At 49.5% G+C, this 19,400-nt stretch overlaps 2 protein-coding genes across 2 annotated transcripts in view; one reads left to right on the top strand and one right to left on the bottom strand.

Moving 5' to 3' along the window:
• Positions 1-4,443: 4,443 nt before the first annotated feature.
• On the bottom strand, positions 4,444-6,493 carry LOC146344813 (uncharacterized). Its single transcript, XM_084859817.1, has 2 exons — positions 6,266-6,493; positions 4,444-4,827 (listed from the first exon to the last, which is right to left on the bottom strand). Exons 1-2 carry the CDS (start codon positions 6,491-6,493, stop codon positions 4,444-4,446), a joined length of 612 nt encoding a protein of 203 aa, XP_084715943.1.
• A 9,743-nt stretch (positions 6,494-16,236) lies between these two features.
• The window catches only part of RBMS3 (RNA binding motif single stranded interacting protein 3), a 1,080,127-nt gene continuing 1,076,963 nt past the window's right edge, over positions 16,237-19,400 (top strand). The window contains exon 1 of the mRNA XM_084858283.1: positions 16,237-16,562. Coding sequence (XP_084714409.1) covers positions 16,380-16,562 — 183 coding nt within the window. The 5' untranslated portion in view covers positions 16,237-16,379. The remainder of the gene's footprint in view (positions 16,563-19,400) is intronic.

Raw genomic sequence — 19,400 nt, 5'->3', positions numbered from 1 at the left:
TTTACTTCTTGGGAGGACACCAATGGCAAATCTTGATAAAATAGTGAAGAACAGAGACATCACACTGACAACAAAGGTCTGCATAGTTAAAGCAATGGTATTCCGCGTAGTAACCTATGGCTGCAAGAGCTGGACCATAAGGAAGGCTGAGCGAAGGAAGATAGATACTTTGCTTTTGAACTGTGGTGCTGGAGGAAAATTCTGAGAGTGCCTTGGACTGCCAGAAGATCAAACCAGTCCATACTCCAGGAAATAAAACAAGACTGCTCACTTGAGGGAAGGATATTAAAAGCAAAACTGAAGTACTTTGGCCACATAATGAGAAGACAGGATACCCTGGAGAAGATGCTGATGCTAGGGAAAGTGGAAGGCAAAAGGAAGAGGGGCCGACCAAGGGCAAGGTGGATGGATGATATTCTGGAGGTGACGGACTCGACCTTGGGGGAGCTGGGGGTGGCGACGGCCGACAGGAAGCTCTGGCGTGGGCTGGTCCATGAAGTCACGAAGAGTTGGAAGCGACTGACCGAATAAACAACAAACCCCATGGCTCTGGGTTCAGAGAAGCTGTCTGATCCAACCATTGGGTATGCCTGTGTGCTGCAAGTACTCAATAAAGGCTCCTTGTAAGCAAACCTGGGTCTGGCTTGTCATTGTCTCAGCACCTCCAAACCTTAGCAGCCCATGACCAGGGGATACACTGAGCCACTCAGAACTTGCCCAGGCCCCATCCGCCTCCATCATGATCACCACATTTTGAAAAAACTTGGTGATCGCGGTACTGTACCCATAGACATAAATGCAAAATGGCTCCATGAATCTTGCATATATGGGCGATTCATGGCGCCATTTTGTGTATATGCCTATGTGCACATTTTTCGCACACAGACTTATATGCACAGTGGCACAGTGAATCACCCATATATGCAAGTTTCATGGCACCATTTTGCATATAAGTTTATGCGTACGGTATTGTGATTGCCATTTGCTTTCAAAACATGGCAATCGTGGCGGAGGCAGATGGGGCCCCGGTAAGTGTGGGTGGCTCAGTGAGTGGGTGTGGGGCTTCAGCACAGGTCCAGGGATGCATGAGTGGGGGCAGGGGCTGGGCTGGCACCTGGAGAACCTGGGTGGGGGGCATCCATCCATCCCTAGCCCGCACTCCAGCAGGGGCCTATTGACAATATAACCTGGACATGCTCCTCCTCTTCACCATGCCTTCTCACCACCACACAACAGTGGCAGTGAGAAGGAGGAGCAGTAGATGCTATTGCCTACTTGCTCACTGACTATCTGCTTATCAAGCAAATAAGAAGTAACAATGATGAGAAAGAGGAGGAGGAACAATAGCAGCTAGTGACAATGGTGGTGAGAAGGTAGACTCACTGAGGGAGGGGGGCACTGAGATGCTTTGCACAAGGTCCCTCAAAAACCTGGAACTGGCACTGCTCTCTCTCTCTCTCTCTCTCTCTCTCTCACACACACACACACACCAATTAAGTGTCAGTGGGAGCTTTTTCTTAACCCGAATTGGTGTGTGGGAGATCTTTGTGAAGATCACAGTTGGGGAGAAAAGGATTAAACTTCCTCTCCCCACACATTGCATTCCCAATTCAGATCACCCACCCCTGCACTTACTGATAACTTTAAAAATACAACACATGGAGTAAACACCCTAGGGATGTACGAATTGTGTACCTTCCGTGCTGCTTGACTTCTGCAGTTTGCAGCCAGTGCTCCGTACCGTCGTTCGCAAGCCCCCGGAATTCTCCTGTTATTTTCCGCTCCGAAAATTATGAAGATAAATCCGTACTGACAGCCGTAATTCTGCATAACTTCCATAAGAAAGGTTATTTTTCGTAGATATTTACGTATTTTTTCCCCTGCCCTGAGATGTGCAGTAATTACTTTCAGCCAAAACACTTCCTCCTTCTAGGGCTTCCCAAAACAAGGCTGCCCCAGGTGTGCCTGAGCGATGCACTCTTTGTTTAAAGCAACGCTGTTTGAAAGAAAGAAAAAACATTTTAAAATGACCATGCCCGTCTGGAGTCCTGCACGAGTATTATTCCCCCTGCTAGACTTTCTATTTCCACATCCAGCCTTGTTGGTGATGTTGTGAAGCTAAAATGGAGAGGAGAACCAACTCTGTGCATGTCTACTCAGAAGTAAGTCTTACTGAGTTCAATGCAACTTACTCCTACACATGTCAGCACCCCACTTGCCCCCAGCTCAGCTTTGTATTTCCACATCCACCTCATTAGCAAACCTCCTGTTAGTTATCTCACTGGGTGAGTTTGGGCTGGACTCTCACCACTAGATCATACTTCTGTTATGAAACTCATGAAGAAAAAGAGACAGTATAATGGAAAGTTCTTTCTGAAGCAGTCACACTTCACTTGTACAAATGCAGCATGAAGGGAAAGATCAGCAACCTTCTCTTTGTTTGAATAAAAAGCACACTCTGCACATGCTCAGGGAATGGACAAAATGAGGAATAAACATACCAGGGAATATGAAGAACTATATTCTTCCATTATGTGTGTGTAGGGAATCTCCCTCAATCCAGCTGTTCCCTGGGAAAAAAAAAAACCCTTTCACCCAAGGGTCTTCTGTTCTGAGATAACTAACAGGAGGTCTGATAATGAACTGGATGTGGAAATACAAAGCTGAGCAGAGAGGAGAACCAACTCTGTGCATGTCTACTCAGAAGTAAGTCTTACCGAGTTCAATGCAACTTACTCCTACACATCTCAGCACCCCACTTGCCCCCAGCTCAGCTTTGTATTTCCACATCCAGCTCAGCTTTGTATTTCCACATGATGGCGTTACTTGCCGCCCAGCCAGTGCTCTCTGCAGTGCTGGAAAAGAGAGGTTTGTGCTAAGGACAAGGGTGGCCCAAAGGGTTGGAGGGGTGTCCCAACCGAGCTCACGCGCAGGCCTGGTGGCATTCCCACCTGCCACACGACAATCTCCCCACCAGTCGCCCCACAGGTGCACGCATGCAAGGGCATTAGCGCACAGCCATGCTTGAGCAAGTGTGCAGTTTCCTTGGTTTGTGCTGCCACAGCTTCCCAGAAATGTGGCACTGAGGTGAGGAGTGCTGTGCCCCTGTCCAGAGGGGTCCTTGAGAGGGGAAATCCCGGGTATTGTCCTCGCATTCCCAGGCCCCACCCCATCACCCACCCACAGCCTTCCTGGGCCGCCCCGGGCAAAGCACCCCCCCAGTGGGGACAGCGCAGTCAGGGCCCCTATTCAGGCTGTTGCATATTGGGGTGTGCCACATGTTTAGCGCGGGCAAGGGGGCGCCACTGTGGCACACGTGGGCGAGGGGAGCCTACCAGCACCACGCATGGCCAGAGTCGCCAGCGGGGCTTAACCCCAGGCATCATTGCCCTGCTTGGGCCCCTCGCGAGCCCTCCCCCTGGGAGGGCCACCCCCAGCCCCTCCCCAGACACCACCACACAACACACTCCACAGGCACAGCACCGAAGACACAGTAGTGGAGAAACCCCATGGCTGTCCTGCGCTGCGCCTATCGGTGGGGATTCACTGCCCAGTGCGCACCCACAAGGCTTGCACCTCCCTGTAGTAAGGAGGCTGTGCTGCAGGGGGAGGCATCCCAGAGTGCTGCTCCAGGGCCTCAAAGAACCAGGCCTTCAGGGCCTTGAACTTAGTGTGGGCCTGCAGGGCAGAGCGAAGGAACCCCGCCTTTGAGAGCCCCCTCGCTACTGCCCTGTAGACCACCTCGTTCCCCCTGGTCAAGCTCCTTATGACCATCTCGGCACGGTGGCCCTGGGGCAGCATCTGGAGCATCAACTCAACCTCCCTCTCCTGCCAATATGCGAGCCACCTGGGCGCCATTTCACTGGCAGGACAATGACAGTGGGGCAGTTTTGACAAGACCATAGAGCGTTCCGCCTCCCCTATTTTCTCGCAGTGCCACCTGTTGATGAATCACTGAATCTCCGATTCTTCAAAGAAGCTTTTTGGAAAGTGGGGGGGGGGCAGCTGCTGTCTCTTGCGCGCGCGAAGAAGAGGGGCGGGAGACAATTACGGTTGTTTCAACAGTTTTAATCAGAGAGGAAAAGGCATGAACAAAAATGGGGAAGCAATCAGGGGCGAGCAACAAACAAGGCAGACATTGAAACCATGAGCCCACCAACCGCCCAAACATGGCCGGCCCCAGAGGGATTCCCAGGAGATGTCCCCTCACCGCAATCTTCCCCTGTTCTCCCACATGAATTTGCAAAGAGCCCTGTGGACCTCATTCCCCCGCTCATTATGCACCTGGTCGTCATTCATGTAGGGAAGCCCCAGGGTGTCCAACACCACGCGGTTACTGTCCCCGGACGCCTCTGTCAAAGCAGCCCCGTTAGTCTCGCATATGTTGTGGAGAATGACACAAGCAGAAATCACCAATGGTACATTTTCCTCCGCCACCTCCAGTCATCCTGCGAAACATCTCCACCTTCTCTTCAGCCTGCCAAAAGCGCGCTCCACCATGTTTCTAGCTCTGCTGAGGCGCTGGTTGAAGTGAGCCTCCTCTGGTGAGAGGTGTCCCCCAAAAGGCTTCATCAGCCAACGTCGCACGGGGTAAGCTCCATCGGCGAGGATAAGCGGAGGGATAAGCACACTGCCCGCTCTCCACATCGGGTTCCGAGGCACAAACTTCCCTGCATTCATCGCTTCGCATAGTGCTGAGTTACAAAAGACGTAGGCGTTGTCGTTTTGCCCATTCCACCTGATCTCGACATTGATGAATCTTCCCGCATGGTCCCTTGTGCCTTGCAGAAGCATTGAGTAGTAGTGCTTCTGACTGATAAACTCGCCCTGTCTAATCGGGGATACGATCGAGATATGCGTCCTGTCGCAAGCCATGAATAGGGATGTACGAAAGTGACTTACCTTTTAACGAAATTGATTTGAGGTGGGGGGGAGGCGCTCTGTCCCTCCCCTAGAAATTCTGGCTGGGGGGGAGGTGCTCCGTCCTTCCCCCCCGAAATTCTGGCCAGGGGGGAGGCGCTCCATCCCTCCCCCCCTGAATCCTGGCCGGCCGGGTCTGCAAATGGCGGCGGCCGTAGCCGCCGCTGTTTGCGTCCCTGCAGTCAGCTGTGATAGGCTACGTAAATGTTTACGTAGCCTATCACGGCTGAGTAAAAAAAAAAGCGCGTACGCAAATGGCGGTGCCTATGAGCGCCACCATTTGTGTTCCTTATTTTGGCACGTCTTAGTCTACGTAAACATTTATGTAGACTACGGAGAAAATAAGGGGAACGCAAATAGCGTAGACGCTACGCTATTTGCGTTCCACTTATTTTCGCCATAGTCTACGTAAATGTTTACATAGACTAAGATGTGCCAAAATAAGGAATGCAAATGGTGGCGCCCATGGGCGCCGCCATTTGCGTACGCGAGTGGTTTTTTGTTTTTTTTTACTCAGCCGTGATAGGCTACGTAAAGATTTACGTAGCCTATCACGGTGTTTTTTAAAATTTAGCCGTGATAGGCTACGTAAATCTTTACGTAGCCTTCACTTTTTTTTTTTTAAACTTGGAAATGGCGGTGGCGGAAGCCGGTCGGAAGACCGGCCGCTGCCGCTGAACCACCGCCAGAGCCGCTGCCGGAGCCGCCGCCGCCCGGAAGATTCGCCGAAGGTAAGTCCCGTCCCGGGGGGGAGGCGGGGGGGCAGACCATTTTGCCACCGATTTCGGGGGGCCGAATGCACTGGCATTCGGCCTCCCTGAGATTTGTGGTGAAATTCTCTGACATCCCTAGCCGTGAACGCCCCAGGAAAGCCAAGGGCGGAGAAGCCAAGCATCGCCTGGAGAAAGAGGAGAGACCATATTTGGTGGGAGGCAGCCAAAGCATGAGTGGCCATTGCCAAGCAACAGATGCATCCCTCTCATGCCCCCATCTCCCCATACACTTGCCCGGACAAGCCCTGTCAAGCACAAAGCACACAGCACCCACTGCGAGGGTTGTGTGACGCGCTCCCGACACACACACGCACACGTCCAGGAGGACGGAGATCACCATGAACCGGGAAGTAGCTCTCAAAAACCACGCAGACAAGAACCCATCCCCCGATGTGAACCTCACCTATACTGTGCTGTAGTGAGAACAGCTTCAATTCTTCTAAGATGTGAACCCAACCTAATAAAAACCAACACATTAGATGGGTCTTCGATTCTTCGAAGATTCAAAGCATCAAAGATGTTCCCTCCCCCCCAAAACCTGTGTGCTCCCACACCCCCCGAGCCGCACTCACCACATCCACGTCACCAAGGGTCACCGTTCTCCGCAGTAGAGCATGCTCCAGAGCAAGGCACACCTCCACAAAGATCCCCGCGACCGTGGATTTCCCCACCCCGAACTGCTCCGCTGCACTTTTGTACAAGGCATAGTTGGCGCACTTCCAAATGGCGATGGCCACCCTCTTCTCCACAGGGATCGCTCTGCGCAGTTGTGTCAAGCATCTGGCCAAGAGCGGGGCCATCTCGCCAACCACTTGAAAGAAGGTGCGACGAGGCATCCTGAAGTGCTCGATCCAGGGCTTATTGTTCCACACCTGCAGAACAAGCCTCTCTGCTCGGGCACACCCAATACCTCTGGAAAACCCGAGGCATGGGGACAAGAGCCACGTTGTGTGCTATGGTCAACGTGTTTCGAAGTATCCTCGAACACAAGTTCTGACGGCGATGGCGGTAGCAGCGCAGTACCCGGAGATGAGACCTCCGCCGCTCGGATGACAGCCTCTCCAGAGCGATCAGTGCCTGGAGAGTACATATCAGGGCATTTGCAGAGAGAAACAGCAGGCTGTAGAACATTGCCAGTTCTGGACCCATGGCTCCAGCCGGATTTGGACACCAAAGAAGATAGAATGTGTCCAGAAAGAGCTAACAGGGGATCAATGGGGTGAGGTGACACAGGCGCGGTGAGGTTTACAGCGAATGGCTGAGGGGAGGCGAGGGGAGGGGAGGCGAGTTTATGGGAGGGTGGGCGGTTTATCAGCGGAGGCAGGAGGAGTTGCCGCTCCTCCAATCAGGGCGGTCCTGCTTTGGAGCTGGGGAACTGTGAGGTGCCGGAGTGTGAACCAAGCTCCCGCGTTCGCGGAGGGAGTGGAGCAGAGAAAATGGGTGAGTGAGGATAATCACGTAAAAATGCGAGAGCATTTAACCTGAAGGGACACCGTGGTGGCAGGCGCAATGTAGATCGGGCTCAGGTCTAAATATTACACTTACCATATTTTTAAGGGCTGGCATGGCTAGATGTAATGTTGCTATGTGTGTTGTTTGCTTTAGGCGGGGATTGTGTGATACATGAGAATTTTTCCCATTAGTCAAATGTGACATTGGTTTATTTATTTAGGATCTTTATACCCTGCCTTTTAATTGAATGAGGCCCAAGGTGGCTTGCAATAGATTATAATAATGTGTGCCCACATGTGTACAGAAACCCACACAACCCAGCAACCTGTAGCTCCCTGGCTGATGGATGAGGCTAATGTACACTTTCATTCAGTACTGCAGTTCCCAGGGCAACTGAGGGCCAAGCTACATCCTGTGTTAAATGCATAGTGTATGGCCGATCCTGACTTTTTGTTTTACTGTAGTCTAAGAATATGGGCCCCCCAATCTGGATTGGGACCACCATGCATGGGGGGAGGGGTTAGAACTGCCCACCCAGCTGCCTCTGCAGGAGCTAAATAAAGGGGGGGGTGAAACCTCCATCTGGATCAGGGTTCCACACACATACACGAAAGTAAAACAGGAAGTTAGGATCATCAACACGCTACGCATTTAATGTAGTGTGCAATTTAGCTCTGACCGTTGGAGCTGAGTGTTCTTTCTGGGAGGGTGAGAGTAAACACGCTCCCTGCATCTGCTCCATCTTTAGCTGATGGATGAGGCCAGGTTGGTCTTTCCTTTGCTGGGATGGAAGGCAAAGGGTGCATGCATGTGTGACACTGTGTTACTTTTCTTTTTACTGCATTGTGGAAATATCCCATCAGGCATAGGTAGAAATAGATGTTCTGCCTTCTGTTTCTGTATTGTCTGCCCTTTAGCTCACATGGCCACTCTGGGCAGACAAATGTCTCCCTCCTGAAATGCCAGTACTTCCACAGATGAGACGACCATAGAGAGAACGGGGGCTAGATTGTCTCTACAAGATTGTTCCCTCTGAGCAACACACAAGCCACTCTGGCAGACAACTAACTTGTTCCCAAGCCATGCCCATGTGATTATTTTTCCAATGTATTTTTATTTAATAAATAAATAATACATAATTATTAAATTATTAAAACGTCTAGGTATTTTAACTTCTGAAAATGCATTTACACAGTCTTTGTGCAGGTGACTGCAATCACCTGTTACTGCTACAATTTCTCCTCTGCATGCCTCATTGATTTCGTTCTCCATTATCAAGATCACCCTGAGACCTTTAGCCTCCAGTACTAAATTACTTTTGTGGCCTGGTATATTGCCACCCACGGCAATCCCACCCCTTTGGAGGTTACTAGCTTGTTCGACTCTATGTCCTCTTTGCTGTACAGGGTGGCACACCTTTTCTAGTCTACATCAGTTCTAGTTGTCACATAAACCCATTTACCAAATAATGAACCTCTCTCTTTTAAAAAGCAAACGTTCCTATTGTAACAGAAGAGTGAGAGAAGAGACTATTGGCAATTGAGGTCAGAATGGAATGGTGGGAAAGAGGACTGGGGCAGTTAGTGAGAAGTCAGGGGAGAGTGAGCTGAGTTAGGATGGAAAGAGTCCATGAGAGGAATTAGGGACCAGAGTTAATTAAGTTGGGGCGCAACCCTATCAGGTTAACACCTGCCTCTGATCTCGGAAGCTTCCGAGTATCCTATGCCCTTCCAGACTGCTTCTGGCAGGGTGCGAGGAACGATGGAATAAATTTTCACCTCTCCACTTTCCTTTTAAAATGTATTCCTCCGGACGGGCCTTTGAACCTATCTAGAGGAGGCAGGGCTGGAGTAGTTGTAAGATTTTTCATATCTGGGCATCTCCTTTCCCCTCCTCTCCTCATATCTGGCCAAACCCTTTCTCCAGTAAGCTCTGAGACACATGGTAAGAGGTTTTTTGTTTTTAAAAAATTGTCTTAGTCCTTGTCTGGTTTTTGTTTTACCCCCAGGTGCTGGAAAATTTGGGTCTGGTTTTAAATCCTAACAACACAACACCAATTCTTTATTGTTCCCCATTACAAAGAGACTTGAGTGTAATTTATCATTTTATTAACTTTGTAAACAAGTAGCTAGCCACTATGGCAAAAGTTGCCGTGTAAATCAATAATGCAACAAAGAAGACAACACTTTTAATTAGCTTTAAAATGTTATTAGTTGCACAGTCCATCACCCAACTAGTGTTTCAGATGCTGCGCATCTTGGCACAATTTAGGTCTATGATGGGAGAATCATGTGCATCCAACAACCAACATTTAGAGCAAAGAATTAGGGATGTACGAAACCCCGCTTACCTGGCTCCGCCAGGTTCTGCTGGGGGAGGGGAGGCGCTCCCTCCCTCCCCCCAGAATCCTCGCCAGGGGGGAGGTGCTCCATCCCTCCCCCCAGAATCCTAGCCGGCCGGCTCCGCTCCCCGGCCAAGCCGTAGAGCCGCCGGCCGGCTCTGGCCACCCGCAGCCAGACATCTAGCCGCTGGGCAGCCCTGCAGGGACGCAAATGGCAGCTATCCTAGCCGCTGTCATTTGCATCCCTTTCTTTCGCCGTGATAGGCTACGTAAGTATTTACGTAGCCTATCACGGCAGGGGGAAAACCCCAGCGTACGCAAATGGCGGTAGCCGCCGGCCCGCCGCCATTTGTGTACGCTGGGTTTTTTTCCCTCCTACCATGATAGGCTATGTAAATACTTAGGTAGCCTATCATGGCAGGGGGGAAAAAACCCCAGCGTACGCAAATGGCAGTAGCTGCCGCCATTTGCGTATGCTGGGGTCCCCCCCCCCCGCTGTGATAGGCTACGTAAATACTTACGTAGCCTATCACGGCCTCCGCAGGGACGCAAATGGTGTCCCTGCATTAGCCGTGATAGGCTACGTAAGTATTTACGTAGCCTATCACGGCCGAAGAGGATGGCGCGAATGACGGCTGCAGGACAGCCGCCATTCGCACAGCAGCGCGGATGGGAGTAGGTAAGTGCTCCGTTTTGCGTGCCTTTCGTGGGGTGGGGGCAGCAGGCACTTCGTCCTGTGCGCCTTTCATAGGTTGGGGGGCGGGGGCTTTGTTCCGCAACGGTTTTCAGGGGGCCGAATGCACTGGCATTCAGCCTCACCGAGATCCGTCGTGGAATTCTCTGACATCCCTATAAAGAATTAAACAACTACTCTGGAGCAGTGCAAATCTAGGGGAAGAACCAAGAGAACAGACCAGGGCCAGATCTATATGGAAATGCATGCAGAAGCATTTTCAGCTTTTATCTGGATTATCATTATATCAGCTTTGGTCCATCAACGGCACATGAAGCAAGAAAAGCAGAATATAACTGGCCAAAATGCACTTTCACATGTCACACAAGAGCACTTTAAACCACCTTACTTTGGGGTTGGGCAGAGCCCTGCCGGTTGAAGTGAACTTCATCAACAGCAGAGATTCTGCTCAGCGAATGAGAGAGGCTTGTTCTCCACCCTGTCCCTGCTCCCACTATCGGCTGCCCCCTCTCCTTCCCCTCTGTGTAGTTTTCAGTGTATTGCAGTAACATTATTGTGAAGTACTGCTGCTGCTGGCTCCAGCTACTGGCTGCTGCCTCTCCTTCCCCTCTGTTAATGAAACTGCCGAATTGTAAATAGGAAAAAAGAGGCTAGATAGCTAGTGCACTAGTCTTGAAACAGCACAGTTCTGATTTTCTCAATGGGACAAAGATGCTACAGATTCTTAATGGGTAAATGCTTGTGAATGGGAAGTAGTTCTAAGCAAGAAGTCTGTGTCCAAAAAGGGAATGGGGGGAGTGGCCCCACCCCTTGACCAGGTCACAGACAGGTCACAGAAATAGGCATGCCCAGGATTTAAAGTGGGGGATGGGGCACACTGCAGCAGAACCGCTTTGGAGCCACGTTTAAGAAAAGCAATGTACTAAAACGACTTTTCGAAAATGCATCTTTTCCAGAGGGAAGCTGCGGGGGGGGGGGGGACTAAGGATTGGCGACAGCATCATCTGTCATGAATGACACTGATGTGCTCTCCCTCTGCATTAAATCAGCCATGTGCATTGGCTCCAGAAGCTGTTAAGCGGCCATTTAACTTGCTAAATATAAGGCGGTGTGGGTTTTTAAAAAAGAGGTCCCCTGAATAGCTACGGCCAGATCTACAACTCGTCTTATATCATTATGATCCCATCATGGTAACGCTATATACCTTTTGGGCATTTAGACCTCGTAGGACACACAGTGACATTTGTTGCAGTACTTTGGTTAATGTGGAATAAAAAGCAGGAAATAACACCACAAAAGCGGCATATCGGATGTGTAATGTGCCCCAACAGTTATCCGTGCACTTCAATACCGCTATAAAGCCGTAGTGTAGATCTAGCCCATCTCAGGGGTGTTGAAACTTTTTCAGCCCATTGGCCAAATTCCATTTTGGAGAAGCTCTCAGGGCCACATTCCAGTGGTGGGTGGGGCCTGTCAAGAACTCCACTTTCTTTTCATGTGCTAGCAGTTCTAAGCTTCCATTTTGCAAGGCTGGGGCTGCACGTAGTGGGTAAACCACCTGTGTGTGTGTGTTATCTCATGATGTCTTTCTAGCCCCAAGGTCAGAACAGGGCCCAGTTAATTGGGCTGAATGTTCTTAGCTGCGTTCCTGTGGGAACTCTCACTGCCCCGGTCCCCCATGATTGCCTAACAGGGATCACCTGAGAATCACCATGTCACCAGGCGGGGTGGGGGGTGGTTTACAGCTGCCCATTGTTTGCATTTTCTTTTTGCCTTTGCTTTGGACTCCAAGTATTTCTGGCTGGGCCCTGCCCTATTTGAAGACCTGTGCCTAGTACGTATAGGCAGGTTTAGGTAGCTTTGTTATTTTTTCCTTGAAGTACTGTTTCCAAACGTTCTCTGGCTTTTGTGTGTCTTTTATTCCCCCTTCCACTTGCCCAATAAATGTACTACCTCTCCTAGCTGGTTGTCTGTGTGCTTCATCCTAAATTGCCTCAGTAACTAAATCTAGGGTCTTCCTTTTGGTTAATACTACTGTTTAAGGTTTCATGCCTAAGCTGTAGAAACATGGGGTGCCCGTTTGGCTCCCCCATTTCGAAAGCCTTAGTAGGGGTGTCCGGTAACTGGCTAGGCTGAGTTGGATGTCGGGGTGGTGGCAGCCTACCTTGCTGGGTTGGCACTCAGCCCGAGCAACCTTTTGGCCTTGCCTACGCTGCTGGGAGTTAGGCAACTCCCTTGCTCCCTTCCCAGGGCTGAAGGCACAAGAGGTGATGCCACGATACCAGCCTATTTTAGCTTAAAGCTCTTACTGACAGGAAATAAGCCTTAGGAGAGAGGCCTTTCGACCTTTTAGAATGGGGAAAAAACTGCCCCGAAGCTAAGAAACCACCCAATGGTTGGTGATCGGAGAAAGGGGGTGTGGTCAGAGGAAAGGGATTGGGGGCAGGGGGAGGGGCGTGGCCATTTGGGGGCCCCAGGAGGACCAGATTTGTCCCCCAGGTCTGAGGTTCTGCTCCCCTGGGCTATATCAACAATCTGCAATGCAAACAAATATTAAAAGGGAACATAAGAAAACATATAAGAGTGGCTCAAGGCACAATAACAGAGTGTTGCAAATGGCTACAAGTAAATACAGCTGAAAACACAAGTATGTAGTGATGCCCCCAAATTTCGTAATTAGTCAGCTTGTTGGTTGAAACTCATCCATTCGTAATGCTCTCCTTTGTAGCTAGCCTGGATCGATGTATTACATATTTGCCATTTAGTTCAGAACTGCTTGCAGGCTTCAGAGCATGAGTGGTCTGCATCTAAAGAATGCCATTTCTGTGCGTACACTGAGTTGGTTGGCGTAACCCTTGAACGATCTGGCACGTCCAGTGCTGCTTCTCTTGCCTTGGTCACCTCCGCAGCCCTGGCTCCATGAGGAGGAGGAAGACGCTGTGGGTCCATCTTCTTCTCTCCTCCACATACCAGCAATTGGTGAGTAAACATCACATAACGCAGGCAGGCCACATGAAAACAACCCATCAGGAAGAAGGGACATCATGTGGTGACACATGATGTCGTGCCCCACTACGTGATTCCAAACTATGGCTCACAAGGTGCACTTTGATATTGCGCATGTGCAAAAACTTGTACACAGGGAACGAGATCTCGTATTAAAGGAGAACTCTCATGCAAGCTCACGCGGACAAATTCATTTCCTTCCGCATAAACAATGAACCCATTCTGGGTAAGTTTGCCCATCACTAAATGTATGCGTTTAATGTTCGCTCACTTCCTGATAACTTCACTATTCATTTGAAGGAGACTGAAGAGGTTTTGTAGTGATTGCATTTCAATGGACTGTTGCATATTGTGAATGATTTCTGCTTTAAAACAGAGCTTGCCTTTGTTGGTGGGATGATCTTTTGGGAGCACTATGAATATTCCGCTTCCCTCTCTTCATGTATATTATGATTTCAAGGGCTGGTGACATCCATATAAGCTATCAAACTATTTCAGCCACATCGGATCTTGGGGCAAAGTTCCAAAGCGCGCCATGTCACCTCACTGAGAGAGCATTTCTCAGAAAATCCTTGGGTCAAAGCATCAATTCATACAAATACAGCCAGGTGCTACTTTCCATGAATAGGGAAATATTCTAGCTGGCTAGAACAAGGTTGGGTGTTTTGCTCCTTAGGACCATACTCAGGGGTTCATCACGCAGAGCTTGTATCCTGCTGTTGAGATGGCTTTGTCATGGAAGTTTGCAGCCTCTTTAGATTACACTGTTACTCTCCAGGGTGGCTCTCATCATTTCCTCCAGACTATTCTGTGTTTTCCTCAAACGCAAAAAATGTGGCATTTTTTTCCCCAGCCCATGGAACAGGCGCACCATGACCTACCTCAAATTTTCCAATAGCGGGAGAAACCGCTCTGTCTGCCTGCTGTGGGCATTTGTTTTCAGTTGCTGGGGGCACGTGTGGTCAGGATGATGAAGGCATTGAGGATGGGAGCAGGGCGTGCAGGAGCAGACTTGACAGGCGTGAGGGCAAGAATCCCCTGCCAATTGCAACTCCTGCCTCCGCTCAAGTCTTGCTGAGGAAGGCCTTTGGATGTGGGTTTTTGCAGGTTTTTTGCTTAATATAGAAACACCCTCAATGTGGCAATTTTTAAAAATGCTGCTAAAATCTGCAGGCTTATAGCCATAAGATGTTTCCAGGTAACTTTCAAAACAGCAGCACTTTAAGACAATGTTAGCTTATATTTAGAAAGGTATATTTAGAAATGCAGCCTAGTCATCTGATAAGAGCCCTGGTTTTGGAATGATTAGATCAAAGCTTGTCCTTCATTCAGCGATTGAAGAGGATAATACTTTTATACCGGTCACTGGCTGGCTGAGAACATCACAGACATCACAGACGCAGGTACCTTGGAAAGATTCCAAAAGGACCAGAGGCTTACCACCCATTTGAACCCTCTCCCTTCCTTCTCATTTTTATCTTAAGTTGGAGTGTACTGTTTGTCACTGCTGATGTGGCCCCCTCCATGTGTAAGGTCCAGGTCAATTCCCTCCCGCCCCCAGACTCAATGCTCTGCATATTCTCCCCTGGACTATAAATGAGTTTTTCCCCATTGCCTTTGCTATTCATTGCACATTTCTTAAAAGGAGAGGTGCGGAGGGAGGGCAACTACAGAAATATTTAGGGTGAAGCTATGATAATGATTCAGCAGAGATGTAGAAAGCTGCCTTACTCTGAGTCAAACCATAGGTCTATCTAGTCTAGCCCAGTATTGCCCTACCTGGAGATGCCTGGGATCGAACGTGGGACCTTTGGCATCCAAAGCAGGTGCTCTACCACTGAGCTACTGTCCAGGCCCTCTGCACACACCCAGTGGCACTCATCTTGATGATTTCAGCATTTCAGAGCTGAGAGCTGGCTTTCAAAACAAGCCTCTGGGTTTTGGTTCTCCCCTCTTTTTCCTTAACAACAACAACAACAAGAAGTTCACATTCATTGTACCAGTAACTAAATGATCTGAAGAATCCGCAGCACTCAGTTGAGATCCTGATTTCTTGTCTAAATGTGCTGGCGGAGTGTGTGTGTGTGTGTGTGTGTAAGGGGGGGGGCTTCTTTCTTTCTCCCCCTCCCCCTTTACTCCAGTTTTCCTCATGCAGTGCTGCGTGGCACTGGCTGTCTAGAGAGGGAGCTCCAGTCGCACGCATATCTGTACACACAGTGGAGAAACACACTCTCACACACGGAGATTAGCATCAAGGAGGCACGGGCTCTGGAGAAGGAGGCAGGTGGGCGTGGGGTCCTCTTGGAAAGCCCGCATCAGCTAAACGGTCGCCCCTGCTCCTCGCCACCAGCAGCAGCACTTTGCCAAGGTCTGAAACCATTTGCTTTCCTTGGCTGTTTTGTGCCTGCCTAGGATCGGAGGAGACAGCAGAGGGAGAGGAAGAGGAGGGAGAGGAAGGGAGGGGGGAGGCGGTTGAACTTTTCCCTGACATTCCCAGGTTGTTGTCAATTTCACTGTTTCCAAGCCCCGCCGGTGTGCTTTATAACTTAGTTACAAGAGGCTGCAAGGGGGGGGGGGGGAGAGAAAAGAAAGGAGAAGCAGAAGAGGAGGAAGAGGGAATCAATCAATCAATCAGTCATCATCATAATACAAGGCTAGTCCGGGCGTGGGACAGCCGGATAGGGCCACAAAGTACCAGGAAAACCACCCGCTCGCCCGAGCGCAAGCCGAAGGAAAGAGGGCCCCCGAGGGATGATCTCCGAGGCGGCGCGCTTCGCGAGCGTGGCTCGCTGAGAGGGGCGGCTGGAGGCCACCGTACCACCGCCGACAGGCAGACAGAGGCAGCCAGGCAGCGGCCGGGCGGCCGGGCAGGCACACGCGGCGGCTGCAAAAGTCTCGAGGATCCGAAGTGTGTCCGTGCGCGCGCGCGCGGCGTGTGTGAGTGTGTGTGTGTGTGTGAAATCGCAGCCACCCGATCGGTGCAGAAGAGGCGGAGAAGCAGCCATGTGAGTGTGCCACGGCTTCCTCCTTTCCCCCCCCCCAAAAAAGAAGAAGAAGGAGGAGGAGGAGAAGGAGAAAAGGGAGCGAGAGAGAGAGAGAGGGAGAGAAGCAAACAAACATCACCCGGAACCCAGAGCTCGGGTGGCGGAAAGTGCCCTCGCCCGCTTTTGTTCGCCAGCCGGCGGACTGGAAGATGGAGATGGACGTGAAGGGAGTTTCTCCGTGCCCGGCGGAGCCCACCCCGCGCGCGCAGGGGTCTGGCGGCTGTCAGCAGCAGCAGCAGCGGCAGGATGGGCAGGCGGGGGAAACAGCCGGTGACAGCAGCGCGCAGCGGCAGCCGGAGAAGAGGCACGGCGGCGAGAAGGAAGACAAAAAGGTCGGTTCCCAACTCCGCTGGCCTTTGCCCGGAAATCGCCCAGCGCGCAAGAGGGGAGAAGCCGCCTCCGAGAAACTGGGAGGGTCAGACTGTGGGGGGGGGGCAGAGAATAATCTGGATAGGAAATGATGGGATGGGGGTGGGGATCCAGCCGGGTATGGAGGAGAAGTGGGGGAAGCCGGCCCTTCTCCGGCATGCAGACATTCTGCCCTGGATTTGGAAAATCCCAGCGTATGTGTATTGTATGGATTCTTCTTCCTCCTCTTGCGCCTCTTCCTCTTCCTCTCCTTCCTCTCCTTCTTTTGCTCCTCCAGTTGAGAAGTGGCTCTTGTCATCTTTGTTCTTGATGCTTTGTATTTTCTTCCTCTACAACAATGAGTTCTGCAGCATAGGGGCAATGTTGTTGTTTTTTAAAGGTTGTTTAAGGACGAGGCGGATTAAGGAGAGTAGAGTTAAATGGCCACAACCTTTTCTCGACCCATTCCTGTAATGGATCCTGTGCGTGAGCTTCGTCCTCTGGCATACATTGTTCTGTATCCAGTACCTTAGTAGGGGAGTAGTATTCGCTGAAATGAAAATGGAGAGAGATTGAGAGAGAGAGAGAGAGAGAGAGAGAGAGAACCCCACTGGCTTGAAAGTTTGCTTGACCACTGTTGTTTGCTGAAGTCTCTCTTCTCTGCTCCGCTATGTGCATAGGTCGAATCTATAGGCGTAGGATGTACTTAAAATATATCAAAGGGCAAAGGGGTGGGTGGGTTTGGGAGGTGAGAAGAACCAGCACAATTTGTTGCTCCATCCTTGCTGTGTCATTGCAGATTGGCTGCTTCTTATTGTTCCAAGAGCAACCCTTTGGAGATCTGAGTTCAGCAGAGAAATGGGTCAGCCTTTCCTTGCTTGGCGCTGATAGATCTTCGGCTACGTGAATTCTCTAAAGCAACCAGGGAGAGGGAGGATTATCACCACGAAAGGTCGTCTTAGCCAGCTGCATTGATCAGTCCTCCTGTTATTGGCATGCCTTCCTTTTCATGAATCTTTCCTCCTAGCATGGGCTTAATAAAGTGAAGACTAGAACTGGGGCATGGCCTGCATCAGAGATGTTCACAAGGGCCCACATTTTCCCACAACCATAAACGCGATGATTGATTGATTTTATTGAGCACTCCATGCTGCAAAACTGAGTAATATTTCACTGAAGTATGTGGAGTTTCCCCCTGTCTATTGCATCCATAGACTGCACACCTTCTTAAAGGTTCATGGTTGCACTCCCCTCCTGGAAGTGAGGAGTTTTTCAGCGTGTAGTTTACTACATGGTTGGCATTAAACATGTGTAAGCCAAACAACACCCAAAGAGAACTACACTTTGGGGGTGTTTTTTGGCCCAGGTCAAAGAAAAGGGAGTCCAAATACAGGGCTAAACTAGTGTGTATGAAGCAATAGATATGAGCTCTCTGTTGCTTAATACATTCCAGCTTACACCTCTTATTGGACTCTGATCTATGTAGATTGGGTGCTCCCCTCTTGCTGTACAACATAATTAAACATTATACAACAAAGTCATAGGATAGCCTTCCCCAACCTGGTACCTTCCTGATGTTTTGGGACTGAAACTCCCATCACGATGACCATTGGCTATGGTGGTTGGGGCTGATGGGAGCTATAGTCCAAAACATCAGGAGGGCACCAGCTTAAGGAAGGCTCATATACAGGACATCAAATTTCTATGGTAAACAGTAAAAGCACACATTATACTAAATCTCTCTCTCTCTCTCTCTCTCTCTCTCTCTCTCACACACACACACACACACACAAAGCTGTGGAAAGACAATACATTATTCATTTCTCTTATACTTTTAGATGTATTGGTTAGTATGTTTTAGATGTCAACACCATTTTAATTAATTGGATCGCCCTTTCCTATTTAAAAAAAAAAAGCTGATCAGTTTTGGGAATGCCAAAGGCATTATTTTCCCAGTTCTATGTTATTGTTTTTAACTTCCTAAAATAACTATGTATTTATCCCGCTCTCTACTCTCACACTCTCACACAGATTTTAAATATATTGAAGGAAATATGGTATTTTTGTTGTTTGTGACATGAACCAGATTTTATTTAGTTATGATTGCATATTGCCATAGCATATGCTAATACATTTTGACAATCCAGGCCTACAAACAGTTCCTGCATAGAACTTTAAACACAGTCCTCAAATATTAGCCTGCATGCATTCATTAAAATATACAACGAGAGCTACCATTACAATCTATGGCGGCTCTGCCAACGCCTCCAGCAGTTCAAAAGCCTGCCATCAGCAGAAATCTGTGATCAGTAGTTACTTCTAGATGCACTGTGCACTCTGTGTAATGCTTTATTAGCAGCTGGTAGCAGGAAGGCAAATAATGCATGTCTGCAGGTGAAATATGCTGAGGAAGCTTGGCTAGATTGATAGCTAATTAAAACACACACACACACACACACATATATATATGAGCCTTCCACTGAGATGGCTTCGTTGTCATGTTTGTGAGCAACTTCTTGACCAAAAAAATGGAATACTGCTTTTTCTCTGGTGTGGCCTTTGAAACAAGATGCTGACAACCGTCCCATTGGTACCCAGTATCAAAACTGATAATCTTTTCTCTGTATTACCTAAGGAAGTCTGTACTTTGGGACTGTGGGGGGAGAAGGGAATTACTGTCACTTCTGGGTGTGCAATGCTTTCACTACTGCTAAACTCTTTTAAGTATCTTATTAAACAAGCCCACTGACTTTAAACATCCAATACTTATCCTGGATCATTCCTATTTTGTTTATTTCAAAATCTCAAGTGTACCTTTTCCA

Source organism: Heloderma suspectum, chromosome 5 (assembly GCF_057233095.1).
Source record: "Heloderma suspectum isolate Gila_16-S chromosome 5, 16-S_ref, whole genome shotgun sequence".
NCBI lineage: Eukaryota > Metazoa > Chordata > Lepidosauria > Squamata > Helodermatidae > Heloderma > Heloderma suspectum.
Note: the sequence above shows the minus strand (reverse complement) of the source record. Positions and strands in the feature narration are given on the sequence as shown.